Raw genomic sequence first — 11,088 nt, 5'->3', positions numbered from 1 at the left:
GACAATAATTACGACAATAACAGTGCATGTATATTTCTTAAAGGTGCAATATGAAAGACTTTTAGTTGAAAACATTCGAAAATTAACTACAATTACTAACAGAATGATAAGAAATAACAATTTTCATGTTATTTTGTATATATATTGTATTTCGGTGATATATACTCAAGTTAGTGTTGTAAACACCTCTCCTCGAGCTGCAGGGCTAGCTGCGCTAACGGCAGCTACAGTTAGCAGCAGTTAGCGGTTACTCTGGTGATATTCTTGTTTTTTTTTGTATGAATTTGTTCAGTGGCCAATTCTTACACATTGCACCTTTAATTTTTCAGACCCACAAATGAAACGTGGTATTTGTGGCATGAGAGTCATGCTGAGTGAGTCTTAGTCCAGTAGTCTTCCCTGCAGCAGCAGCAGGTGGTGTTAACAAGCCCAGGTGGCAGCAGCAGCAGTAGCAGCATGGTGGGGCACAGACGGACAGACAGACAGACAGTGGTCATGCCATTTTCCATGTGCCTTGCTGGGGGCGAGTTTGCGCCCCAGCAGCAGCAGCAGCAGCAGCAGAGAGAGCAGCTATTTTGAAAGTGACCCCTCATTCAGGCAGCGACTCTGCAGCTGTCAGGAACCATGACTGAAGATGACGGATTCTGTTGTCGTGGAGGGATATGCCAGACTCAGAGATGGAAAAAAGGTGTTTAGCTTGACTAAATTTGCGGACGGATATTGGCACAAGTAACCTCAGCGCACTTAAAAAAAAGTTTCTCTCTTACTTTTGTTTTTCTTCCACAGTGGAAAACTAGGTGGCTCGTTCTCCGCAAGCCGTCCCCTGTAGCAGGTAAAGACAGACACAGACTGTTACTGGTCAGGTTTACACATTTCACACTGGTTTGTCTCGAGACTACCACTAATATGTTTGAGGTTTTTGCGCAGCGGGTTCAACACTAACGTACATAAATGCGCATGTTAGCTGCGCCACAGTGGAGGAAGCTAGTTAGCAAGTTGGACACATCAGGTGCTATCATGCGTGTGTTTTCAACTTGCATCGACCTTCTTTGTCTTGAAAAAGCCTGGTTTCTTAATATAAATATGTATATAGGTATATATTCAGAAAATGGGCCTCGTCTATGGGCTCTCGTAAGGGTCAAAAAGGTAGAGTTTGTGAAATATAGTTCAGAAAGAGTTTTGGACCCTGTGGTTATAGTTCACCCTTGTAAAAACCCGTGGAAAAAACTCATAATGGGAAATTTAAGTAGTTTGTGAGTCAGTAGAAACAAGAAAAATGTTTGTATTTGCAGAAAAAGAAAGAAGAAAGACTAATTTGGGCAAAACAGCGTGGTTACACAAATTCGCTGAGAAAAAATGACCTTTTTTGTGTAATTGGCGTACAGATTCAAAGCTAAAAGGGCAAGTACATTTTTTTAAAAGTACATGTGAAGTGCAAATGTTTGACCTTAATTCGGCTGTAAAAGCAAGGTTAAAGTTCATACATGTAACTCAATGTTCATTTCCACTGTTGACATAGTTTACACTGATTTTATTTTGAAATTCTCAAGTATTTCCTAAGGTGCTACAAACACAGGTTTTGAAAATACCTTTTGAGCCTTATTTGTACCCATCCTCAGAGTTAAAGTGCTAAAGACTGATAGTCTGAGCCCTGCCGTATTTTTAGATGCACCGTGAGTGTGCTCTAAGTGAATTTGTACTTGTTATTCAGTCAGTCACATTTATTGAGGAGCAGTATGAGGTTGTCTAAACTCTTAGAATCATCAATTAACTTTGGCATTTTCTGCATTTTATAAATAAGATATTGGGATTCAAAGTGATGAAGTGACTATATTGCATTACACAGAAACATTTTCTTTTGGACATCTGGTGCTGGACAGCTTAACATGCTCCACAGGTTAGACTGAGGTTGAGTGCTGCTCCTCTTCAGATCTTCAATGTCAGTGTTATCACAGCTGTCTGTGCTCATGCCTCAGTTATGTGGGTTAAGAGGTGTGTGTGAAGGAAAGAGATGCGTGCACACACACACACACACACTCAAACACACTCACACGGTCTTGTTTTGTCAGTTGACACTGATTGTTTGAAGGTGCCAAAAGACTAGAGGACATCACAACAGCTACTGTATGTCAGAATTCATCTTATTAGCGTTTGACAGTGTAATTAAATCTGGATTTTTATATCAAACAAAAGAAATCAGTGTTTTTTTAATCCTTTTGTTGTGTCTTATACTGACTGTTTGATTCCTCTAGACTGCCTTGTGCTGCTGATTTTCAAAGACAAGTCAGACAAAGCGCAGGGCAACAAGGAGAGGGCCAGTGTCACCTTGGAGGAGATCTGTGGTCTGGAAGTAGGACAGTGGTATGAAGGCGTGGCTTTCACTCTGGCCATCCTCTGCCTGAACCAGGCTGCCCTACTGGGCTTCGACAGCAAGGAAACCCTGCAGGCGTGGGACGCCCGCCTACGGTACAGCCTCGGAGAAGGTGAGGAGATCCGTACTTTTTGCTCTGAACTTTTAAAGAAATGTGAAACACTATAAATCTTGCAGAATAATACCACATTCGACCTCACTCTGCTGCTGTAGTTAAATCAATTCTTAGCAACCAGATTGGTTCATCCATCATGTTGGAGGGTTTCAAAATACACCGCTGTCAAAAATAAGTACCATGCAATTTGCCAAACTTAGGAAAAAACAAGCAATAGCTCCAAATTCCTCAAGTAAAACGAAAGCAAGACAGTAAGACAAACAAACAAACTGCCTCCAACAGTAGTGCCTGTGCTACAGCCTATGTGGTTTGCAGGAAGATTATTCAACATTCAACATGAACCAATACAGCAAAACTCTGTTGCCCATATATTACATTTTTTATTGGGGAACAGTGGAGGAGAGAAAGGGTCAGCAGTCCCTGAACATATCCAGAGGCCTGATGTATGAAAGCCTTACATGTGATCAGCATAATCTTGAATTCAGTCCTCCGTTTCACCCACAGTGAAAATGAAAGAAGGCCAGAAACAAGATCAAAGTGGATAAAAAAGCATTTAGGAAAAGCTGCAGCAGCTTCTTGTAGCTCCTAGTATGGGAACCGCGTGGTACAGACGTCCAGCTGTGATTAAAAAAACAAAGGCATGAATAATTCACCTCTGAATCAAGATGAGGTAGACAAGAGCGTCATTTAGAAATATTTAAAAGTTGGAGAAAACAAGACCAACATGGTGAACAAGGGCTCCAGGGTGCGCCTGGTATTCAGCAGGTCTTATTAAAGATTGTGTAGCCTATAGAGATAATTTTTTACAAACACCAACTGGGTGTGTAAACAGTTGCCTTTGAACAAATATTAGCCTATAAACATATTTTCTGTAGATTATTTTGTGTGTGTGTGTGTGAAGCAGGGCTCTGTGCTGCTTCACACATTGCTCTTTATAATGGAAATATGTCTATCAAATAAACATTTCTGAGTTTGTATTATTATCTTTATTAATATTGTAAGACAAACTTTCTGCATTCAAATTTCTGTTCACAAACTACAAAGTGCACCATTAAATTAAAATAAATTATTGGATACACCTAAATCATGTGCAGCTAAATTAAAAAGTAAGGCGCTACAGACTGTGTAACCCTGCAACCTGATGTGTTGTTAAGGATTCATATACTGATCAAAAGTAACTTTCTTGATTTAAGCATTAGCGAGATGCAGTTGGTTGTTTTTATTGAGGTCATGAGTGATTTTCTAAAATGCTGTTTTCCTTTTAGGCTTCGCTAATTAAAATATGAAATGTAAAAAAGCTTTTTCGTCCATATTTAAAACATCAGAAGCTTTATTAAAAGGGATAAAAACAGTTTTAATGAAGGTGCAGAGCAGACATCAAGAGGCCTACACCAGTCACGAAAACAAGAAGTGTGGCGTTTTTACCAGTTTGCTACTTCTATTGGTTTGATATTTAACAAACTAACACTACTGATGCACTGAACGGACCGTCCCCTAAAAAACCTGACATGCCTCTGCTTCATCTTCTATTTAAAACAAATCACTTTGCAAATGATCAGCTCGTTTTCAAGCTCTGCTGAAGCCTGATAACCATCCATTCATATGAATCAGGCATGTTGGGGCAGGGAAACATCTAAAACATGCAGGGCAGGGAGCCCAGAGGAAAAGCACTGATCACATCGTGCAAACTTTTTTTATTGTCAGAGATCATTTTAAAACTTGTCCTAAGTTTGGCATGATGAGAATTATTGTTGTGATATTGATTTTTGTTTGTGTTTCCATGCCCTATAAATCTCTAGCATCACAGGATTAAATGTAAATTTATAGCCCAGTGTCGACACTCATTTGACATGTATACAGCGTGCTGTGTGGATCTGTTATATAAGTTATGTAAGTGATAAACAAAGAGGAGCTATTAATAGCATTGGGCTGTTCAGCTGGGGCCTTGGGTCAGTAATGACACTCTTATTATTGTGTGGCAGAGGACGTGCTGCTAAAGACAAATTACATCACAGTCGTTCCCTCTAATCAGGAAAATATACATGTGCTCGCTCGTATGCTTTTGCAGGCTTGCCTGGTTTTTAAGGGAGCTAAATAAAAGTGTGTGTTGTCTTTGTATGTGTGTGTTTGTGTGGCCAAATGAGAGTGGTGTGTGTCCAAGCCTGCAGTAATGTCACCTGCCAGCCTGTGGGCTGAGGGCCACAGTGGCCAGAGCTGTTGTTGTTGTGTGTGACACCATATGAGTGACGATGTGACGCAGATGGCCGACATTTCCTCATCATCGCCTCCATCAATCTCACCTGGCGAAGTTTGTTCTGATTGCTGCTGGGGAACTCGCAGCTCGAAACGCACATTAACATCCAGTTTTTCCTCTTGGTTTCTTATTAGCAACAGTACACAGACTCAATTACACAGATGTTTTATGACGGGCTTTGACTGATTGCATTGGGCCTTAGATCTGAGCCCATTCAGAGCTCAGCCTGCTGACTTCATTCTCTGTGTGCAGCTGTTTCTCCTTTCACTGCTGAATGAAATCAAATCCCCTCTGAAGTAATCATTGTGTGAGGATACTGTGTTTTCGGTCCCCTGTGAAACCTAACTAAAACCGTTTTTTAACCAGGGCTCTCTGATCCTTCATGTTGATGGATTCAATCATGTTGATGGATTCAAACCAAAGTCTAGACAGTTTGTTTACTGTCAAGCTGCTTAAATCTTGAATGTGAAGTCTGCAGTATGGTGCATTCCTCCACTGAACCCAAAACATGCCTTTTTTACAGAATGACGCTCACAAAGGGAAACAGCTCGCTGGCGCTGTAGTAAACGTAACAAAAAATCTGGAAAAGGGCCCCTTAACAGTTTGGCCCGTCTGCTATTGCAGTCCTAAAGACTTAATTTACTGATCATTGTATGTATGCATGTAGTTATTTGTATACTAAAAGTGAGGATATAGGGGATGTATGGGTTTGCTTCTCTGGCAGACTTTAATGGCCCAATAGGATAGTGTAGGAGAGCCACATCCAGAAAGATGCTCCTTTGTGTCTGAAAATTGATTGGGCATTGTTGGATTATGTTTGAAGTTTAAAGTTTCCGTCTGTTTCTGCTGTTTCCTTAGTTCACAGATTCAGTGTTGGAGTCTTACCAGGGACCAAGTTAGAGAGCGGACCTGCAACTCTTCATTTGTGCAACAACTTACTGGCTCTCGCCCGGGACGTCCCTCCGGTTATTATTGGCCACTGGAACCTTCCAGACCTGCGCAGATATGGGCCTGTACCCAACGGATTTGTGTTCGAGGGAGGAACAAGATGTGGTTACTGTAAGTTTGTTGATCTTTATGTTGTTTTTATGCTACATTTGGATGTGTTTAGGTTAACTGTCCATTTTGCTGTTATGTGGCTCCTTAAACTAATATTTTGCTGGCAGATGGTTGTTCAAGGCTTCAAGATAATTGGGTGTGAGGCTTGAAGAAGATCCTTGTTTTTAGGAACAGTTCTGAGACTTATGAGCATTGGACATCTCGTAAATGTAGTTGGGAGATAATACCACAAATAACAGTGAGTAGCTGACAAAATGGAGGCAGAAAAATAAAGAAATATTAAAGTTACAAAATAAGGGACAGAAAAAAGTCAACAATGAAAATCAAGCCAGTTTTGAGAAAAGACACACTCTGTGAGAACATTAAACACTATCTTCACCATCTTATGACAATAATGACTCTTGTGCAAAATTGGGCTGCATCATTAGAAGCTAATAGCTCATTAAATCTCTATCTGAGCCATGTTTTCCTTATGTCCCTCTCAAACAGACCATATAATCACCGGCTGTGATTCAGGATGATTCATTTGTAGCCTTTGTTTATCAGAGCCTGTAAAAGAGCGGCTCTTTCCCAGTACAATGACTGTCCCAGTACAATAACATTATGTGCAACGTTTTACAGCCCCTTCCTGCATCCCTTTGTGCCATTTTCATCTGGGGCTGCTTTTCATGGTTTTACAAAGGTGCAATTAAAGGACATCTTAATGCTACAGCCTACAGTTAGATTTCATACTCATGTTTCTGGAACGTATCATGTGCCCCTGATGTGGCCATACAAGTCATAGTCATCCTGGAATTGTTAATGTTTAGAGTTTGGTCTCTTTAGTCAAGTAGCCATCCATACCACTGTCCTTTCAGACTACTATTACTACTTAAATCAATTCAATTTTTTAGATAATCATAATCAATGTTGTTCCAAGACCATCATTTGTAAGAAGCTGTTGTGGCTGAGTGGGTTGTGTATAAGACTCTTACTCAGTAGACTGGGGTTTGTATCTCATTTGGAACATATGATTTACTGTACACTTGTTTTTACACACGTTCTTTTCCATTTCTTTTCAGTTTTCTGTCATTTGATTAGGTTTAGGCAACAAAAATACTTGGTTAGGTTTAGGAAAACATGGTTTGGGTTTAAATAGAACCTTTCATGTGTGTATTTTTCCAGTCTTTTTCCCCAAGTCGCTAAGCTATGACATTACAGAAACGTGATTGGTCAGTTTCAATGACGGCCCTGGAGCAACATTCACTATGATGTTCCAGGAACAACCATACATATAAGATCGTATAAATCCACATATTGGGTCAGCTATAACAATTAATTTAAGTGCTTGAAAGCTGCTTTAAGCGTTGTTTTAGCAAACTTCCTGTCTGTTTTGCAGTTAGCAATCCCCTCCCTCCTCTCTACGTCACCACACTTGCATGACTCCTTTCTTTTTTTTTTTTGAGGCAGCTCTCTTTTTTTCTTCGCTTGGTGTGTTTGGTAGTATAAGCCGTCACCAGGAGTGCTGGAATTGATGGCTTTCCATGTTCTGCTTGTGAGAGGATCCTGTTCTGTGCGTTCGCCGAGCAGACAGGACTGCCTCTTTTGGAGCTCTCCGTCCTGATTGGATAAAGTGGGCAGGGATACCAGGAAATGTATTTTCTCTTTAACTAGCAAGAGAGGAGAGGAGAAAAATACAAGAGAAATGAAATATCTATTTAATATATATTTGTGTATCATTATGACAGTAGCACTGCATACACCCGGTCCTTAAAGACATTTGGTTGCAGAGTTTGGTGTGGAGGAACTTGACCCCATCCACCACCAAACAACCTGAGCCTTATTGCCCAACAGTTAGTGTCCGACCATGATGATGCTCGTGGCTTAGTGGGAGCAAATCCCTGCTTTCAAAATGTTGTGGAAAGACTACAGCAGCACATTCATGCCTGTGGTGTTGGAGTCAGATGTTTAACAATGACATATGGGTGCAGTGGTTATGTGTAATGTGTCTGGGTGTAATCAAATCCAAATATTAGTAATACAACTGAAATAGCGGGCTTTTATTTGGTAATTTTGATCTATCCAGATGAGTAATGGCGAGCGTATGATGTTAATGGCTGTAAACAATTTTTTTCTTGTTCTCAAAAGAAAAACAACAAAAAAACAGCTGCTTCATGACAACAGGAAACTGTTGGAGGGAAATTATTCAGTCCGTGCAGGATCACCCCTGCTGTGCCTAATATTCAACTTAATGCGTCACTCCAGACAAGTTGTTTTTGAGAAACAAGAGCTCGTCCAATGCTCAGCCCTAACAATCTTAAGCTGTGTGTGTCCCTTTGATAAGCTACACCACAGTTTATGTATTTGCTTAAACATGAAACCATTAAAGCAGAGACGAGTGCGTGTCAACACCTGGAGGAGACAGAGACACGAGAGCGTTGTGGACGACCTCGCTGGAAACATGACACTTGTGAATGTGATGTGTGATTTATTTAGCTCCATTAAATCTTCAGCAGTGGATCTCACGTAATATCAAAACAGTCAGACATGAGCTAAATGTAAATTTACAAAAAGGAAAAGGAAATGTGTGTGAAGATGAAGGCGCGTCTGAGTGTTTGTGTGTGTGTTGAAGGGCGTGCATTCCTGTGACATGTAATCTCTCAGCACAGTTTATCCACAGCACAGGGAGACGTGGTGTAACGGTGTTGGTCCTCTCACTTCTGGTTGAGGCAGCTGTAGAACTGTGAGCTACATTCGTCCGACCTTTTGTTCACGTCCTGCTTAATCGTTTATCCTCAAGGTTTGTGGGTCTTCAGTAGGGAATGTGAGCCAAGTAGTCAAAGTGTGATGGAGAAGAAAAGTGTTTAACAGCTCCTTTCAACATTTACTATATGCACTGTGTATAACAAACTCAACTGAATCAATGCTTTATTTATCCCAATGGGAAATTACAGCAGTCAAGTCACACAGGTATCACAAACAAAACACACTCAAAGAGTTAGAAAATAAAAGAATTTTCTCAGCTGAAATGAACCAGCCCTAAAGAGACAGGAGCGTATGAGAAAACTGATGTGGTTTGTGGCATTAAAACATCTAAACATATTGTAGTAGTAACCCAAAATAAAATGATGAACCTGAAAATGAGCATAAAACGTCTCCTTTAATCATATTAGTAATACATTAAGTAAAACTGCCAAACACTTCCTTGTTCCACCTTCTAAAATTGGAGTATTTGATGCTTTTCTTTGTTTTACGTCATCTTAAAATGAAAATCCTTTGGTTTTGCACTGTCGGTAAACAAAACGAGCAATGTAAAGACATGATTTTGGGCTCTGGGGAATTATGATGGGAGTATTTCACTACTTTCTGACATTTTAAACACTAAACGAATAATTAAAAGTTGTGACACAGCAGTTTAGAGCACTTTGGCAGGTGTTTATATGTCTGTCTGTGGACAGATTTTGCCCCCACGATAGCATCCCAACCGTGAAAGATGGAGTCAGGAAACCTTACAGGTGTAGTTGAGATCAAAATAAAGGCCAAGTTTGAGTGCTTGTGTAATAATGTAGTAATGACTCCTGAGTTGTAGTGGGTTGGAGCGTGAGCATGTTGACGGGTGTCGTGGCTGGTGTGAACCGATTGCCAGATGGTATAGAGTCTATTCCTTGAAAAAATAGTGAACATATTTAAAAATAATTGTTAGTTGCAGCTCTACTTAATGTACTGCTTTTATATTTCTTGAATGATAAGTGACAGATCTCCTCAACAGCACAAACATGAGGTTTTAAGTCCAAATTTTTGTATTGACGATGGATCAGATACCTATGTGTAACGTGAAGTGTCTTTTTTGTAGTGACGAACCTGAACACCCAGCTCTGCGGTTCATCACAGCTTTAAGGAGATTTTTTTTAACACCTGTCAAACTGTCAAATTATGCAGTGCTGATTAAATGTGACTCAAGATTCTGTTACTGCATTGCCTATGTGTGCCTCAAATGTTTTTAGAAATATATGTTAGTGGACTGTTTAGCGGTAATATGAGAAAGTTTGTGTCCAAGCACACAACAGAGTAGCGAAAACAAAGCACGGCCTGTCATGTCGCACTAATTTAAAAAATATCTTTCTTCTGAATAGACAGTTTAATGAAGAGACCATCTTTCCAGCAGTGAAATACTTCCCTTAAGGAAGAGATTCATTTGTTGGCGACGGTGAATGTTTGTACCTCCGGAGGAAGCTGGCGCTAGACATCTTTGATTTTGTCTTACTTGTACATATTAGTGGATCAAAAATAAACTTTAATGTCTGCACGCTTGGATGACACTGCTGCCATAAGAATGAAAGGCCAGTCGTTGCTCTGAGTGAAAATTCAAATTAATTTACACTTCCCACGTACTGACTATGATTTAATAAGTTCTGTTACTTTATATGGATGCTGTGTTTTATCACTTTTTCAGAGGAGAGAGCAGAAGGGGCCACTTGTTTTTGTTCCCACACAGAATCTTTATCGGGTTGTAAACTAAACAGGCCCCGCCACCTGTTCTTTGTTTTGCTTGGTGTTTTTTTTTTTTTTCTTAACTCTAGCTTTTGGCAGCACACCTGAGTGCGTGTGTTTCCTCAATATTTGAAGGAATTAAACCTCAGAGTCTAACCAGAGTAGGTTCAGTGCTAGAGGAGGTAATAAAATGAGATCCTTCCTAATCAGATCCATATCATGACCACACTAAGCAGGCCATACATCCCCACTGCAGACATTTTGCTGCTGACCTTTGACCCTGATCACAGCCAGGGAAGTGTTGGGAATGTTATTGAGGTCTTCCTTGACATGGGTGGTCTCAGGGACAGGGCAACACTACGACCCTTTATAGTGACACCTTGTAATGGAGAGCCATTTGTATCGTCAGAGGGAGGTCGAGGACCTCTGTGGAGCAGCACCTTTAACCTTCACATTATTGTATCTTCTTTGATGACGTTCTAGATTGATGTGAAAGACGAACTGGGAGCAGTAAAGAGGAAATTAGATTACTTGTGACTTAATATGAAATCAATACGAGCAGCCAGGACCAGGACCACTTTTTTTCTTTTTTGGAGCAAATGTGTGCTAAAGTGCTAAAAGTTAGAACTTAGTGCTTGGTCTTGGTTCATAAAGTCCTTGACTACCAGATGGAGTGTCTAACCCTATTTTTTACTGTCTTTACACATTTATAGACTAGATGAAGAATCAATTACTTCAGAATGAAAATAATTAATTCCTACCAGGTTTAAATCTTACTAATTTAATTCTACCTTCTTGCAGAGTAAAGTTCTGGTAAAG

General features: G+C 40.1%; 1 protein-coding gene across 2 annotated transcripts in view; it reads left to right on the top strand.

Moving 5' to 3' along the window:
* The first annotated feature begins 503 nt into the window (after positions 1–503).
* Positions 504–11,088, top strand: part of LOC141003212 (protein Dok-7-like) — a 34,919-nt gene continuing 24,334 nt past the window's right edge. For both annotated transcript variants that reach the window (XM_073474501.1, XM_073474500.1), the window contains exons 1-4: positions 504–688; positions 787–832; positions 2,253–2,483; positions 5,599–5,799. In XM_073474501.1, coding sequence (XP_073330602.1) covers positions 635–688; positions 787–832; positions 2,253–2,483; positions 5,599–5,799 — 532 coding nt within the window. In that variant the 5' untranslated portion in view covers positions 504–634. The remainder of the gene's footprint in view (positions 689–786; positions 833–2,252; positions 2,484–5,598; positions 5,800–11,088) is intronic.

The sequence above is a fragment of the Pagrus major genome, chromosome 10 (assembly GCF_040436345.1).
Source record: "Pagrus major chromosome 10, Pma_NU_1.0".
Classification (NCBI taxonomy): Eukaryota; Metazoa; Chordata; class Actinopteri; order Spariformes; family Sparidae; genus Pagrus; species Pagrus major.
The sequence above is the reverse complement of the archived record's forward strand: the minus strand, read 5'-3'. Positions and strand labels throughout refer to the sequence as shown.